This window comes from Acartia tonsa, chromosome 1 (genome assembly GCF_053477335.1).
Source record: "Acartia tonsa isolate MP-2025a chromosome 1, ASM5347733v1, whole genome shotgun sequence".
NCBI lineage: Eukaryota > Metazoa > Arthropoda > Copepoda > Calanoida > Acartiidae > Acartia > Acartia tonsa.
The window spans coordinates 34,682,813-34,700,390 of record NC_137260.1 but is presented as its reverse complement, the minus strand read 5'-3'; the positions used below and the strand labels follow the sequence as shown (position 1 = coordinate 34,700,390).

At 32.2% G+C, this 17,578-nt stretch overlaps 1 protein-coding gene and 2 long non-coding RNA genes across 5 annotated transcripts in view; 1 reads left to right on the top strand and 2 right to left on the bottom strand.

Moving 5' to 3' along the window:
* Positions 1-3,936: 3,936 nt before the first annotated feature.
* On the bottom strand, positions 3,937-6,776 carry LOC145317692 (uncharacterized). The gene is made up of 2 exons (XR_013879068.1): positions 5,844-6,776; positions 3,937-5,637 (listed from the first exon to the last, which is right to left on the bottom strand). It is a non-coding gene; the product is annotated as an uncharacterized LOC145317692 (long non-coding RNA).
* Positions 6,777-7,121: 345 nt separating this feature from the next.
* The window catches only part of LOC145317636 (vacuolar protein sorting-associated protein 26B-like), a 19,695-nt gene continuing 9,238 nt past the window's right edge, over positions 7,122-17,578 (bottom strand). For all 3 annotated transcript variants that reach the window (XM_080158786.1, XM_080158797.1, XM_080158801.1), the window contains exons 6-17: positions 14,834-14,946; positions 14,675-14,723; positions 13,864-13,929; positions 13,651-13,713; positions 12,462-12,592; positions 11,634-11,699; positions 11,275-11,383; positions 10,863-11,046; positions 8,812-8,924; positions 8,304-8,442; positions 7,723-8,016; positions 7,122-7,284 (exon numbers count right to left, since the gene is read on the bottom strand). In XM_080158786.1, the coding sequence (XP_080014912.1) occupies positions 7,139-7,284; positions 7,723-8,016; positions 8,304-8,442; positions 8,812-8,924; positions 10,863-11,046; positions 11,275-11,383; positions 11,634-11,699; positions 12,462-12,592; positions 13,651-13,713; positions 13,864-13,929; positions 14,675-14,723; positions 14,834-14,946 (1,473 nt within the window). In that variant the 3' untranslated portion in view covers positions 7,122-7,138. The remainder of the gene's footprint in view (positions 7,285-7,722; positions 8,017-8,303; positions 8,443-8,811; positions 8,925-10,862; positions 11,047-11,274; positions 11,384-11,633; positions 11,700-12,461; positions 12,593-13,650; positions 13,714-13,863; positions 13,930-14,674; positions 14,724-14,833; positions 14,947-17,578) is intronic.
* LOC145317689 (uncharacterized) lies at positions 9,036-10,841 on the top strand. Its single transcript, XR_013879066.1, has 4 exons — positions 9,036-9,657; positions 9,797-9,921; positions 10,030-10,203; positions 10,401-10,841. It is a non-coding gene; the product is annotated as an uncharacterized LOC145317689 (long non-coding RNA).

The window sequence follows — 17,578 nt, the reverse complement described above, 5'->3', positions numbered from 1 at the left end:
ATCTTTAAAAATAAGCTAAGAACTCATATTTTCAGTGTTTTGGAGGTCTTTTGCCCAACCAGCTCCCAGTAGGAAAGACCCAAAATGAAATGTGTAATGGTTACTTAGTCAACCTCAAGAAAACTTTTTTATACAGAACCGTACTAAGTAACCATCACACATTTCATTTTGGGACTTTCCTCCTAGCAGCTTGTGGAGCAAAAGATCCCCCTAAACACTAAAAATATGAGTTCTGAGCTTATTTTTAAAGATATCAACCTGATTTTTAGCAAATCTGTTGTGGCTACGTAGTTCAGTTAAATGAAAAAAGTTTTCCTTAATAAATCAGCTTACCTAATATCTTTAAAAATAAGCTCAGAACTAATATTTATGGTTTTCAGGGGTCTTTTGCTTTACTAGCCCCTAGAAAGAAAGTCCCAAAATTAAATCTGTAAAGGTTACTTAGTTCGGTTATTTTAAAAAAGTTCCTTTAAAAAACCAGGTTGATATCTTAAGAAATAAGCTTAAAACTCCTATTTTTAGTTTTGGGGGGTCTTTTGCTCCACAAGCCCTTAGAAGGAAAGTCCCAAAATGAAATGTGTTCTGGTCACTTAAATCAGTTAATTTTAAAAAGTTTTCTTTTAAAAAATTCAGGATGATATCTTTAAAAATAAGCTCAGAACTCCTATTTTTAGTTTTGGGGGGTCTTTTGCTCCACAAGCCGTTAGAAGGAAAGTCCAAAAACGAAATGTGTTATGGTCACTTAGATCAGTTATTTTTAAAAAGTTTTCTTTAAAAAAATCAGGTTGATATCTTCAAAAATAAGCTCAGAACTTTATTTTTAGTTTTGGGGGGTCATTTGCTCCACAAGGCCCTTAGAAGGAAAGTCCAAAAATGAAATGTGTAATGGTTACTTAGTTCAGTTATTTTTAAAAAGTTTTCTTTAAAAAAATCAGGTTGATATCTTCAAAAAAGGCTCAGAACTCCTATTCTTAGTTTTGGGGGATCTCTTGCTCCACAAGACTCTAGAAGGAAAGTCCCAAAATGAAATGTGTAATGGTTACTAAGTTCAGTTACTTTTAAAAAGTTTTCATTGAAAAAAATCAGGTTGATATCTTCAAAAATAAGCTCAGAACTCCTGTTCTTAGTTTTGGGGGGTCTCTTGCTCCACAAGCCCCTAGAAGGAAAGTCCCAAAATGAAATGTGTAATGGTTACTAAGTTCAGTTATTTTTAAAAAGTTTTCTTTGAAAAAAAATCAGGTTGATATCTCTAAAAATAAGCTCAGAACTCCTTTTCTTAGTTTTGGGGGTCTCTTGCTCCACAAGCCCCAACAAGGAAAGTCCCAAAATGAAATGTGTAGTAGTTACTTAGTTCAGTTATTTTAAAAAAGTTTTCTTTGAAAAAAATCAGGTTGATATCTTCAAAAATAAGCTCAGAACTCCTTTTCTTAGTTTTGGGGGGTCTCTTGCTCCACAAGCCCCTACAAGGAAAGTCCCAAAATGAAATGTGTAATGGTTACTAAGTTCAGTTATTTTTAAAAAGTTTTCATTTAAAAAATTAGGTTGATATCTCTAAAAATAAGCTCAGAACTCATATTTTTAGTGTTTTGGGGGGTCTTTTGCTCCACTGGCCCCTTGAAGGAAAGTACCAAAATTCAATTTTCAAAGTTTTCCGTGTACATCCAGTCATATAAGAGATTTTACAAAAAGAATTAGGTTGATAACTTTAAAAACAAGCCCACACGTCCCTCCCAAACTTTGATACTGAATTTCATTTCCTATAAGTGTACAAACTTCCCCCCCCCTTATAAATATTTAACTTAAAATTGAGCATTTAAAAGATAATTTTTGTACCCCTAATGGTTCCAGGACAAACGCAGGAGTCCCAAACGTCGGAGTGGACAAACGCAGGAGTGTTGAAATATTTATTTTATGAAGTATTTCTATACAGATTAGGTTAGGTTAAGATGAATGAACAAATAAGCCCCCCGTAGGGGTTAGGCATTTAAAAAACCTATAAGATGGTCTAAAATAGGTTAGGTTAAGTGTCCACTCTGACGTTTGTCCACTCCGACGTTTGGGACTCCTGCGTTTGTCGTAGGACCCAACTAATCAGTTTTTGGTAGTCCTCTTAGGAATTTTTTTCCAAAATTGAAAATTTTTATACTTCTTTCCCCCCGTCTACAAAATGATGACCATGGCCGCAGCGCTCAGGACCCTGGCCTGCCTAGCAGCCACAGTGCTCGGCCCTATAGACATAAACCTAGCCTAAAAGTTGTAAAAATAAATTAACGGACCCGGTGGGTAAGAAGAGAGGGGTAGGTTTCTGGTAAAATCCGTAAAGGTTATGAGTTATAAGTAAAAAAACAGTAGTAGAACGATAATTAAGCCTTAAAACACACACTTTTACGGATTCTACCAGAAACCTACCCCTCTCTTTTTCAAACTGGGAAAAAAATTCCTAAGATAAAGCCCAAATTTTTTTCTTAAATTTTTGCCTTGTATGACTTAAATATTTACATCTAAAATAATTTCACCAAAATTTCTTTGCGTATCTAATGTTGTATTTTGGTCTAATTTCGTGAAAAATTGCAAAATATTCTTTAATTTTGTAAAAGGAAATGACATGCCTACATACTTAATAACGTTCATTCTTGGCAAAAGTGTCATTCAATCACAATGATAATTTGAACAATTAATATCTAATTTTGACAGTATTGAATACTCACCGTTGTCTGTTGCGCGTGCGTGTGTGTGGGACGAACGTAAGTAGGCGCGCGTAGCGTATTTACAGCGCATGGAATTTAAGGATAGTTAATTCATTTTTTGGTTAATAAGCGACAAATTTACAAGGATTCATTAGTTTTAACTTTTATTTAACGTAAAATGAACGCTTATTTACATTTATAAAATCAATTTCACCAAATCTGTAAATTTTTTATTTGTTAAATCATAGAAGATCTAAAACTATAATTGTGATATATTAAAATTACATGCACAACTAATAGTACATACGATTCTGTGTGTCGCGTAAATGTGTACTAAGTAACATTCCATTAGTGAATGGCCACTCTAAAACACATTGCACTGTTGACAATAAGGGGGGGGGGGTCGTCAGTTTGTTTAGATTACTACAGCTCAGGTCAGGTTATATTGGGTAGCCCCGTAGGGTTAGGCACCGCAGAAAGACCCCACAGGATATATGGGCAAATCAACCCTCTCACCCAAAAAATATGGTTAAATGATCCCACCACATCTTGGGACAATTACCCCTCAACATTTAAAAAAAAATTAAGATGTTTATTTTTCTCTTAATTCCTGATATCTTTCTCTCACGACACAGCGCGGCGTAAAGTTTGTAATATGTACGCAGATGTAAAACCAAGGAAAATCTTCTAATGAGAAAAATCTGTTTTATTTTCCCTTATTTTTAATGAGACTATGGTTAAATTAAAATATATATAATCCAAAGACAGAAAATAACTCCTAAAATACTTATTTACCAACCCGCCACAATTACTTAAATCACGGATGTTTATTTAAAAAAGTCTAATATATTGAAAAACGTTCTAATCATTTTAAGTATTCAAATCATTAGGTGCTTAAGACTATAATTTTAAAAGCGATGCTTTTTAACATTTGGGGTTAGTCCTTCCATCCAAAACTGATAGCTCTTATCGTTAATACAGGCATATAAGATTTGTTTAAGATATCGAATTCGATATCTTAAACAAATTGGCTTCACCAATACCATTTTAAAAAGATTTACATTGATCATCGGAGGATTTTAGGAGATTTTTTTAGATATTAAGTATTGGTATGGTTTTTGGCTATTTTCTGCCGCTATATTCGACCATAAATGCTCGTGCGCAGACACTAGACACTAGTATTATAGAATATAAAAGCTAATATATCTGAAAAAAATATCATATATTAAAATAATAAATAAAAACATACTAAACAGTATCTTTTATTAAGAATGTGTAGTTAGGATCAATAATTAAGAATATTCTTCTTCTATACAAACACTAAATCATAAATAAATATCATTTCTAAAAACATAATTATTTCATTATTTATCCAACTATTCGTGGATTTTATACATAAATATTCGGTATTGATTTATTTTACGTCAGGGATGAAGGATTAGGCTTCAGAATTTTAATTTACTTGGCTCAGGTAAAACACCCAACAAATAGGAGAATATGTTTCTAAAACTTTGGACACCAGTATTATTTACAGTTTAATTTTCCCTTTTCACTGCTGAAATTAGAAATTGAAAAATATAAATCAGACTTTTTTCTAGATTTGAAAAACAGTAGGTACAAAAACGCAAAAATAATAAAAATTCTTAGCCCTAACCTAAAAATCCCTTAATAAAACATACATAGGTATTAAAATTACATACATATGATCTTTTCATATCATATCAACAATTGTATCAATTAAAATCAATAAAAACTTAAATAGGTGAGACATAGAGAGAAAGAGAAGGTTTTAGATATTTGAAATTTTAGACAAGTCTGTTTTTTTTTAAAAACTTGATAAACGCGAGTAAAATATTTGTCTAAAATTTAAACATCCAACAAATTAGAAATAAAACATTGCATCACAGATCTATCATTTAGGTTTAATCATTATTTTCAGGGATTGGGGATACTTAATTAAAATAAGAAAATTCATTTTGACCTTAAAATTTAAGTGTACACATGTTTGAACATTAATTTTATCCTTTATATCCCCATTTTTATAAAAAAAAAACATTCTTTTTGAGAACATCGCTTTAAAAATAAAATTAGTTAGCTTATTATTTGACCGTAACAATCATTTTTTTAGTTCTCGAGTAGAATTTCTCATATGCAAAACTAATTCTAAAATGATTAAAAATCACCAGGAAATATCTTAGGAAATCATTAATAATAATAAATTTTTATAAAGTTTTCTAATGGATTACTTTTTAACTTTCTTAGAAAGAAAATCTTAACAAATTCAGTACATAAAAAAATTTAATTACGTCTATAAAAGATCATTTTTAAGGTTATATGAGAATCATTTAAGTTCTTTCTCAGTTAGGCCCGCAATAAAAAAATCTGATAATAATTCTCAATTACAAATAAGATAAAAATAAAATAATATGAAAATTAAAATGATAAAATAATAAAAACTGGTTAATCATAATGTATAATACAGAGTGGAATTTGTTTGGGCTATAGTAAACTTATGCTAAAAGTAAATTTAACAGCTTAAGTAAACTTGAGCATACCTACTTAATTTCCTTTCTTGTATTAACTAATGCAACAATATCACTACTTTAAAATCAAAGAAACACCAGTTTAGCGAATTCATGAAAAAAGGGCGAGGGGAACTAGAGAAACATCTCGTAACCTAAGGTCGAAAAAGCAGCCATAATATGTAAATTTATAATAAGTTTCTCAAAAGTTACCATAAAAAAGTCGCCCTAATGTATTGTAGTATACGAGAAGTCTAAAAGACCCCCTTTACTTACCTTTATGACTCAATCTTAGAATTAAAAATTATTTAAATACAGTTTTTTTTAAATGGTAATTTTTATAAGCATAACAGAAAAAGCCGTATAAAAAGTAAAATCATTGATACAAATGACTCATTTTTATTTTACTTGATATTGGTGAAAAATGGCTGAAAGCATGTGGATATTGTTGTTGTTGTTTTATAGGGACATTCCGTCAACAAGATCAAGAGACAATTAACAAAAATGTTTTGAGATAAATACTTCTGAAAAAAAATAGTAATTAACTCAAAAGGAAAAAATATGGTTTAAGATTAAACAAAACACATGATCTTTTTAATGTAACATCCCTTTAACTTTGACAATTATGGACAACTTGGTTACAGAATCCAACAACAATAATACATGAGCAGAGCATGGTTTAGGTATTAGTGTGTGTCTGTGTGTGTGTTTAATACAAATTACCAAACGTTATGACAAATTGGCATTATTAATTCGGAGAATACAAATTGAGAGAGACTTAAATGAAGAGTGGGACAGTTTACAAAGGCCAATCACATTATTTTTGTCTATTTAATGACTTAACTGAATGTAGCAAAAATCTAATTAATTTTTACAATTTAGACAAAATGATTGTTTATATTTAAGTTGCATAGAGTATATGTACAACTTGATGAGTTTATTTTTTTTCTAGCCATTTTTAGTTATTTACTAGGTATGGTTGTTGTTTTATGTTATAAAAATCTTGAAGAGTACTATTGTTCGATTTTTTTTGTCCAACAAACATTTTAATACTATCATTTGTCTTTATCAATAAACTAATTATATCATTAGTTGCCGGTGAAACTGATTCTTTTATGATTTATTTGCCTTTCATGTTTTAAACCAATCCTCAAATTTCTCTCACTGCACGGCAGTGTGATAACCGAAAAATAATTTTACCAACTTATTTTAAAATTAACTTTTTTTAGGAAAATTTGATAAAAAATCGACTTAAAAAAGACAATTTTGGTTAACTCTTGGTGTAGAATAAAAAAGGAGCTAATTTGTTATTTTCTGTCTTGGTTTAAACTGCCGCGGCTTCACTGCTGCCACCAATTTTCTTCTTTTGGAGCTGCGGGGAGTTTTTGCCCAGTGAGTTTGTGTCCGGGTCAGATCCTAATGAATTTGCAAATTGGATATTTGTACCCTTTATACATAATCATACACTTTGATATATTGAAAAATACAATAAGAAATAATAATAAACAACAAGTTTTTTTCTTTCATATTTGTATTGATTCTAAGCATTTTTTTTTGCGGATTTACGTTTACTTATTAATAATTTTCTAAGGAAAGATGCAGATAAAGTAAGGTTGGAGTAAGAATAGTTATTTCTTTCATCGTATTATAAACGGCTTCCCGCGGATATAAAATGTACAATTATAAGATTAAAACCAGTTTTTTAACCCCGAGGTGCCGAAGGCACGGGCTAAAAACTGGTTTTAATCTTATGATTGTACATTTTTATATTCGTAGAAAGCTGGATATAATACGATGCTAGACATAGTTTTTTGGTATGGATGAGAACCGGTTCCTATCCACCGGATTCGAATGAATACGAGAAAATATTTTTAAATCTTTCTTACAATTTTATACCTATTTATTTCTCTATTTAATTTTTTTCTTCGTTTAATTCTTAAAATTGATTGTTAGGTACAAATATCCGCACTTTCCTGGTGGATCTGGAAGGTCAATATCCTCTGGGGAGGAAGGGGTGTCCAACATCTCAGGGGGGGAGTCACGCCCCAAGTCGTTATCATCCTCATCATCAGGGACTATTATAAATTAAAGAAAATAAATATCGTAAAAACTAAATAAAAACCTATCTATTTAAGAAAAGTTTAAACATTTTATCAATCTATAATGCAGGCACTGTGTTATTTGAAAGTATTATTTTTAAGATTGAGAATAGAACAAACTATGTAGATTTTGTTTTGTTAAGCAAATTGTAAATACCACAGCGCAAATCTTTATGTAAAGCTGTAATAATAAAATCTGAGCCGTCAGCCGTTACTTTTCAAACTTTTTGTTCGATATAGGGAAAATAGACCTACCAAGGATGCAAAATTTCAGATCGAAATTCGAATTCTTAGTGCCATTTACTTATTGATTACGAGATGGTTGCTTTAACCCCCCCTTCCCCATTACTATTATGTTTTAATGGTTAAGAAAATAAAAGGCAGACAAACAATTTTATTAAAATAAAGGACTACCTGCATCCATATCTGGGGGCGGGGAGGAGGGGGGCATCACCATAGAGGAAACAACATCCAGATCCTGTGGAGCACTTTTCGCGCCATTTTTGTCACCAATGCTCAGATTTGCGGTGCCGCTCACAATGTCAGGAGGTGACGATTTTACTGGGGCAGCTGTTTCCGGAGTTACGCCTTTTTCTACATTTTCCCCGCCATTCTCACCGCCGCCATCTTGTTTTTGTTGGTAATTGTCGTTACTATCTGTTGTTGTTGTTGTTGTGGTAATGCTGGATATATTGGTTACTGGCTCTGATCAACAATCAAATAGAATAAATACAAAAAAAAACATTACACTATAGTTAAGAAATATAAAAAATCAGTAAATCGGAGTTAGAAAAACATTTTGAACTTGAAACAAGAGTCTTAAAGATTAATGCTCCCGGCTTCATTTTTTGCTGGTCCTGTACTTCATGGGGTAGTTTCTGTTCTATTCTTTAAAATCTCATAGTGATGGATCATATAACGATTCCGAATATACCGATAAACCCTAATTAAAGAGCAGAAACAGTATTAATGCTAAATATCTATTTTTGTCCCTGGTTCTGATTGTTTTTCACTTGCATCATCGCCGCTGCTCTGAACTTGCTCAGCCTTGGTTTCAGGTGCAGCAGCTGCTACTTTAGCCGCTTCCTGGCTACTACTTGAATCGCTAGCGTTTGTTTCTCCGTTGGATTGCACCTGTGTAATGTAATGCATAATATTTAAAAGTGAAAAGTATTCCCTGACCACCAACTTTAACTTTTATTGTAAACCTTAACGTGTTAGAATTGTCCAATCAAATCTTTATTTATGATTACTGGTATGATAGGGTATTATCTAGGAAACGTAACATCAGCATTGTAATTATCAAATGGTTAGTTTGACTATTAGTCATCATTTTGAGTCATAAAATTATAAATTATTTTTTTTAGTTGATTAAGACAGATTTTTTTTTTTTTTTTTTGGGGGGGGGGGTCGGGTGCAGAATGGGGTAAGAAGGGTTGTACATTAATTAATCCGGCATATATACAAAAAAACGCGACATCTAATGAAAACTAAGACCGGCACCTGTTCACTGGTATCAGCAGCAGTAGAATTAGCCGTCTCTCCCTCCTCAACTATTTCCTCTTCCTCCTCTAGTGACTCCTGTTGGCTGGGAATAGAGTTCCCTATGGTTGATCCTATGGGTGTCATACAAATACTTAGTATTATTAATTTACGGCGGTGGTAACAAAAAATTCAAAAATCAAATATATGGGATAATTAGGTACCTATTTCATATAAAAAATTGTTGTCAAAAAAGTTAAAAATGAACATGATTTAAATGAACGTATGGACATTCTGGTAACGATTATAGAGTTGTTACGCTTTCTAAATCATACCTAACTTCTATAGGAATCACCATGTAAAGTTTAAAATCGATAGGACTGTAGTATTTATCTGTTTAGAGGCTCAGAAACTCCTCCCTATCTACGCCTATGGATTCCCCCCTCTGGCTAGAGGCGATGACTCGAACCTGCTACTTTCTTCAACGAGAAACAAAGAAACCTAGTTGTAGTTTATATTATTAAATTGGCTTAATTTTCCTTTGAAATTTGTTTCTTCTTAAATTTAAAAGACCAATTTATTTAAGTATCAGACTAGAAAATTGTTATATATGATTTGGCCACGTTAAAAATAATTTAAGATAATTAAAGCAAAACTCCATCTTTTTTACACTGCGTGGTCAATCCTTAAAAAAAGGTAGATTCAATAAAAAGATTTGTTTGTTAACAATTTATATGTAAGAATCTTGTAATGTTAAATTGTAAATCCATTTGAATTTTAACAGTGAAAATGAAAGGCATATTATAATTTCAGAAGTCAAGCAAACCTATTAAAATGAAACTCCAAGTACTATGAGCTTATTGCAAGGTAAAAACATTTAAAATTCTACAATTAGATGAGAGAAAGACAGCCCATAAAATAATGAAAAGAAAACGGGGATAGGTATAAATAGAAATTTGAAATTCAGATGTTAACAAATTTCCAATCTCATGTGAGCTAATTTGAGGATTGACGGGAAACGGTTCTGTTGATATTGCAACCTGGGACGGCCGGGAAGCTGGACTTGTGGACTTGGACCTTCGTGGGCCTCAACTAGCCATTGAGGAGCTGCTTTAACCCACAGAATACTAGGTAACTAATTTGTTGTTGGAACAAATAAGAAAAAATAATAATCATGAAGAAAAGAAACTTGTACAAGGCATATTTCTCCTCCATGCTAATGATACTTTCCTTTTTAAGGATTGGACCCTGTATTCAAGACAAACTGGTGTAGCTAGAAACGGCTCCTGCTACAATTAAAGAACACTCTGTGGTGAAGAAAACTTGAACGCCGGCTTTGTTTGAAGAGGCTGGTTGAGGATCTCTGGTGTAACATCTGGGCCAAGTTGAACGTGGAGATAAAAACCTTGCGAAGTAAGTTATATTTAAATAAGCTCAATTCTTAAAAAGTACTTGTTGACAATTCAAAATGACTCTTATATTCAAGTGATAAATGCCTAAGAATTTCAAAGTAGAAAGCCCAAACCTTAAGAAATTAAACATATGTATTGTAACTTTTAAAAATAAAGAAACTGTTGTGTTTTTTACTTATTGGTTTATTTTTCTTTCAGGTTTGTTTTAAACCGTTGTAAACGTGTATCAACAACTTCAGACTAAATCTAAAATGGGTCTGCCAGTTTTGGGCCAACAGAACAGACCCCACTGCCTACAATAACCTGGGTAGGACAAGGACAATTCTAACATGTCGAAATTAATGTAAAAAGATAACCGTTATATGCTTTAATTCGACATACGGACATTTTGGTAACGAGTATAGAGTTTCTACGCTTTTTAAATCGTATCTAACTAATACAGGAATCACCATGCCAAATTTGAAATAGATAGGACAATGTTGACATGTGTAAATTAACGAAATGAGCTAGGTAAAGGTAACCTTTACCAAACTGTTACGGACTGACGGACCGACCCTAATTACCTGTAGAGTGTAGAAAGCTTCCTTTTTCAAAATATCTTTTAAGTGAAAACCAAAAAAGTTTAAGTAGATATGCGAAAAAAATAAAAAGTATCTGTGCCTGGAAAACCGGGATTGCCGTCCACACAGGGTGTTGGCGGCAGGGAGGGAGTTGGAGCCGTTCTCACGCCTTCTGTGGGCTGATCACCCGCCGTGTGGCGAGCCAAGGCGTGTTGTTGTTGGTAAAGAGTACCGGAGAGGGGAAGCTTGCGACTACGCTCCCCTTTTCGCCATAAGGTTATCTCCTAAAAGGTAAACATAATAAATGATTTAACAAATGAAATTACTTACTGACATTTTTTGGCCAAATTAATATTTTCTTAATTTTTACTGTAAATATATTACACTTGACTAATGGTAAGAGTGTTTATAAGAATTTGTTTCTATGAGTCATCGAATCACATGTACTAAAATTGTGAACCCCCCCCCCCCCCCGGACCCCTCTCTATTAAAAAATTCAAAAAATGCTTAACCTGCTGTTTGAAATATCTTCTATCTTCTTCGTCCACTAAGACCAAGTTTAGATAATATCTCACACTAAACTTCTTGTTTATATCACGCATAGTTGGAGTAAGGTCATACCTAAGTAAAATTATTATCAATTTACACAAAAAATTGACAACAACTACCTACCTTTTATTTTTTACATTTTCCATAAGAATGATTTTTGAACAATTTTCTTTTCCACCTCTTATTATTTTAATACTTGCATAATATCTTTTAAAACATTCTTCTAAGGACCACTTAATTTGACAGACAAACATTTCAGTTAAAACAGCTTAAGGATGATATAGTCTTGAGTAGGTACACGACTGAAAAGATATCAACTTACCCTGCAAGGAAAACACGAATAGGTATAGATTCTCCTCTTACAGGAGCACCATCCATGATCTCATACCTAATCAAAAGTAGACATTGGATAATCCTTCAAAAGTATTTTTGACAAAGAAATTAATTCAGACAATCTACCGATAGTTTACTGCAATAACATTTGAACACTTAAATAGATATTTTCTACTTCCAATTAAATAAAGTGGTAAGGTTTTTCATCAGTAGCAAAGGATTCTGATAATAATATTTCAAGTGATGATCAGATATTACATCACGCATTACTATTAATCTGGATTTATCGTTGAATAGTAAGTAGTGTGATTCAGACTTGAACCTTACACATCTTCAGAGAGCAAGTGTGTTAAAACTTACGCTGATGTAGCGAGAAATGATTAAGCATTAGAAGATGGCATAGCAGACAACTAAATCTAGTACAAGCAACAAATTGCAAGCCTTTACACAGGGGTGTATATTCTACATGGGATCCCCTGCTCAGGGGAAGGGGGGGGGGGGAGGAATAAAAAATAAGTGGTTGGAGGGAAAAAAAATGTAAAAATTAAGAAAACTGAAAAAAAAATTTCAATTTCCCTCCGCCTCCTTGGTGAAAAAAACTAAAAAAAATATGTGGTAGGAGGGATAAAATAAATAAAATATAGAGTTCTTTAAATATTTTTCCATTTTCCCCCTACTTGGTGAGAAAAAAACTAAGGGGGGGGGGGGGGGAGGATAAAAAATTTTGTAGCAGGGGAAAATAAATAAATCTTGTGCAGAATATACACCCCTGCCTTAACATCAAGTAAAAATATTTTGAATATGATAAAAATCTTACTTGGCAATATTTTCATTTTCCACATATGTGTTTGGTCCGGTGCCGCAAGTCTCTCGTTTTATAATTGCTATTTCCATGTGTTTTATCTTGATTCGGACCAACAAGAAATATATCTTCCCAACTATTACATCCTAAAATATAAAGGGATATTTCCATATTTTTTATCTCAATTCGGAACAAATATAAATATATCTTCCCAACTACTACATCCTATATTAATAAATTCCATGTGCTTTGTCTTGATTCTTACCAACAAGAAATATATCTTCCCAACTATTACATACTATAATATAAAGGGATATTTCCATATTTTTATCTTGATTCGGACCAACAAGAAATATATCTTCCCAACTATTACAACCTAAAATATAAAGGGATATTTCCATATTTCTTATCTCAAGTCGGAACAAATATAAATATATCTTCCCAACTACTACATCCTATATTAATAAATTCCATGTGCTTTGTCTTGATTCTCACCAACAAGAAATATATCTTCCCAACTATTACATCCTAAAATATAAAGGGATATTTCCATATTTTTATCTTGATTCGGACCAACAAGAAATATATCTTCCCAACTATTACAACCTAAAATATAAAAGGATATTTCCATATTTTTTATCTCAAGTCGGAACAAATATAAATATATCTTCCCAACTACTAAATCCTATATTAATAAATTCCATATGCTTTGTCTTGATTCTCACCAACAAGAAATATATCTTCCCAACTATTACATACTATAATATAAAGGGATATTTCCATATTTTTATCTTGAATCGGACCAACAAGAAATATATCTTCCCAACTATTACATACTAAAATATAAAAGGATATTTCCATATTTTTATCTTGAATCGGACCAACAAGAAATATATCTTCCCAACTATTACATCCTAAAATATAAAGGGATATTCCATATTTTTATCTTGATTCGGACCAATAAGAAATATATCTTCCCAACTATTACATCCTAAAATATAAAGGAATATTTCCATGTATTATCTTGATTCTGACCAAATAGAACTTTAAATAATCACAACTTTCAATATAAAATCATTTTTTTGATATTAAACAGATGTTTTTTGTTCAAAAAAGGACCTAAACATCAAATGGAATCTATTATTTTTATAATATGTACTATATTAATCTAAAATCTGAAACATAATTAACAAGGACTATTTACCTTAAGATGGTATTTTGACTTGTTGTATTCGAACTCGATATGAAGACACTCTTCAATACCAACCTATAATAAACAAGAACAATTTTAACAATTTATAAAAACAAGAAAATGTAAGAACAATTCACTTAAATTTCCCTGAAAGAATAATAAAAATTAAAGTTTGATGTCTTACAAGAAGGAGCAGATAGGATTTGAATTTTAAAAAATTGTTACCTCCATCTTGATAGGATTATTCATGTCCGGATAGGTGGCGAGGGTATGAACTGCAAGATCTAATTCCTAAAGTAGAACATTAAAATATTACTCCAACCCTATTATAAATACTAAAGAAACATGATGTCTATATGTAGGTATATAATTAAACGACTGGAACGTTTTTGCCGCAAGCAGGGTTTCGGATCCTTGGACTCAAAAAATTGCGGAACAAATGGAAAAATCTACCTAAAGGGGGAGGTCATTTTCTAGTAAATTCCGTAAAGGTGTGTGTGTTATAAGGCCTAAAAATAGTAGTAGAACGATAAGGTGCTCTATATATTTGTATTCCCTATTGAATAGAACAATAGGGAGCACCTTATCGTTCTACTACTATTTTTAGGCCTTATAACACACACACCTTTACACACCTTTACGGAATTTACTAGAAAATGACCTCTCCCTTTATATAAAATCTCAGACATTCTCTTGATGAGAGCCAATCTTTGAGGTTTAGGTTCAGACTTGAAAATTAAAAGTATTTTTGACTTCGAATTAAAGAATAAATTTTTTTTGAAAATTTGGTGATTTTATTTTTATTATCAAGGATCCGGAACCGCACTGACCAAATTTTGAGGATCCGGATCCGGATCCACATACAATCAATGCGGATCCGAAACCCTGGCCGCAAGTTTCAGGAAAGGTTAATACCCCCATCTCCCACCCCGCCCCATTGAATTGATCAAGAATTGATTAAACCACCTAAAAGATAAACTAAAAAATAGTTGACTTGGCGGAAATATTAATAAGCATCTCTATCTAAAAACCCTACCTTGGTTAAATTTGTAAGACGTCTTTCCATTGTCACTTTCAGGAAATATCTAAAATAAAAAACAAACCTATGTTATTTTGTACTTAAAAATGAAAAAAAAGGGTTAAAATTGGAACGTCGCGACAGAGTTATTGTCTGAGACGAAAAAAATGCACAAACCTTAGTCTGACGTTGACGCCTGCATATGTTTCAAAAGGTTTCTCTACTTGGTTAAACTCAAAATCAAAGCTTGTATTCTGTGTCAAATCACCAGGCCGGGCCAGTTCTTTGGTCTAAATGAAAATAGTTTAGTTCTATAGCATTAATATACAAATACCTAAATATTTAGGTAGATAGATTTGAAACTTTTAACATTGCTAAATAAATAAGCAGATAAAGAGAGTTAATATATCATAAAACTTGATAGCAGTGTTTCGGAGCCGGAGCCGTGGAGCCGCCATATTTTGCTGGAGCCGGAGCCGTAAGTTTCGTTAAAAAACGGCTCCGGACTAGATAAATAAAGAGATTGTTTATAAATTTTAATTTGGTAACTCTGTTTTGTCATGTGCAAATGCCCTTTTAAAGTTTTCAAGTCAATTTTTATCAAAAATTGAACGTTTAAAACCTTCAAAAGTCAAAAATAAAAAAATATTTTTTTATCGGGGAAAAATATGTCGAGTTTTTCTTGATTTTAGGTTGGAGCCGGAGCCGCACCAAAATCAAACGGCTCCGAAACACTGCTTGATAGGTATCTAGATATTAGATTTAAAGATAGGTTGTTCAGCAGAAAGTACATTTTACAACTGCGCGTTAAGGCCTTTTTATTTAGTACACTCATAATTAAACTATATCAATTATCCTATTATATACTTGTAAGGTATTTTGTCTGTAGCTCAAGATTGCGATAACTACTGAACCGATTGAGTTCTCCATTTCAGGAAAGCTTTACATGTGTCCTGGTGTGGTTTCATGCTATTTAAATATATTGAGTTAAGTTTTCAGTGTTAAATGTCTAGTTTTATCATATTATTGATTTATTAAAATGTATTTATTTATATTTCAGTTTGTTTATCCATGGAAATGTGCAACTGTTCATTTGTCTATGAAGATTATTTATATATGAATTTTATCTATAATAAAATTAATATTAAATGTTTTGATGATGTTCTTTAATTTGATTATTAATTGCTGATTGGTTTATTCATATGTTTTTATGATTACAGAACATTCGCTCGTATTGAGTATCTAGGGTTTTTAATACTTTTGTCTATATAATTGTTTTGTATTTCAAAGTTAAAAATGGCTGGAAACCTGTAGAGTGTGGTGTTACTTAAATAGTGTCCATTGGAGAATCTTAGGTATATATCAGTAGTAACAGAGCTTTAGTTAATTTAATTAGATTTAAATAATCGAATTAAATTAAAAAGATCTACGGCACTCTGCATATAAGATCTAAGATAATCCAATAACCACAAATCTACAATTCCAGAGAAAACTTAGCTATTCTAAAAGCAATAGTGTTTAAAAATACAAAAAGACCTTGTTTAACCTCCAAAGAGGTGTGGCTACAACACAACCGTATATAAGCATTTTTTTTTTTTAATAAAATGGCAGCATACAGGTGAATAATACAAATTTGTTGGGCAACAAGAACAAAGTTAAAGAAATAGTTTTCCTAAAGTGAAAGCTTGATTTTAACACAGTTAAGTAGCGCAACAATAACAACTAGAATAACAATCTCTAAAGTAGATAGTTCATTTCTGGTGAATTAATTTTAAATAAGTAGCGTAGCAATAACAACCATTTAAATAGTGGTGTTGAAACAAGAGTTGAAAGACAAAGTTATTAAACCTTAAAGGTGTGTACAAAACCCTAGGTAAAGAGCAAAAAAAAATGTCGGAAGGAATGAAGATAGGGGCGGATCCGCCGGATTTAAACAAATTTGAACATTATGAAGATTACAAAAACAACGTACTTCTTTGGCAGGGTTTTTGCGATATAAAGAAAGAGAAGATGGGGCCTATGTTAGCATATGCGTTGCCGAATAAGAGCATCTCATTTGGAGATAATATCCAGAAAGATTTCTTTTGCGCACACCCTGTAGAAACATTGATAGGAAACGCGGAAGGGGCTAAAGTTGTGATTGATTTTTTTGGACAAACACATTGGTAAGGCTACAAGAGAGAGCGAAATCGAAGCTTTTAACAACATATGGTCCTATAGAAGGTCTAATGATCAAACAATCCTTGAATACCTAAAAGAGCATGAGCGTTTTTACAATAAATGCAAAACTCTAGGAATTACGTTTACTGACACATGCAGCGCTTTTATCGTTATGTTAGGGGCGAAGCTTAGTGCGGTACAATACGAATTAGTAAAGGGAGTGGTAGATATACAAAAAGAAGCTAAGACTAATACTATGTACACGGCTGTAAAGCAAAAGATGAAAGACATGTTATCCGATAGCCTGGGTAATGTCGTATCGTCAGGGTCATCCAAAACAGGGCTAGAAGCCTTTGTTGCGGAGCACCAAGAAGCTTATGCAGCGTGGCAAAAGAAAAATTCGTATAAAAACAATTATACAAAGAATTACAATAATAATAATCATAAAAAGTCTAATAATAATGCTTCGAATGGCTACCGTTCTGTTCCTAAAGAGAGCAGGGAAGCCAACTCTGTAAATCCACCCAACCCCATTTCGGGGAAACCTTTAAAGTGTAAAACTTGTGGTTCCTTTAGACATTTCAACAGAGATTGTCCATATAATAGATTTAATGGCAATACCTTCAATTCAGGAAACAATTTTAACCGTAAAAAGGGTAAAGTTTTCCTGATAAATGTTGAAACGGCTGAAGAAGAAGAGGCACTTTTGTCACAATTTGATAAGGTTGTGAGTGAAGGGGAAGATGAAGAGAAGGGAGATAC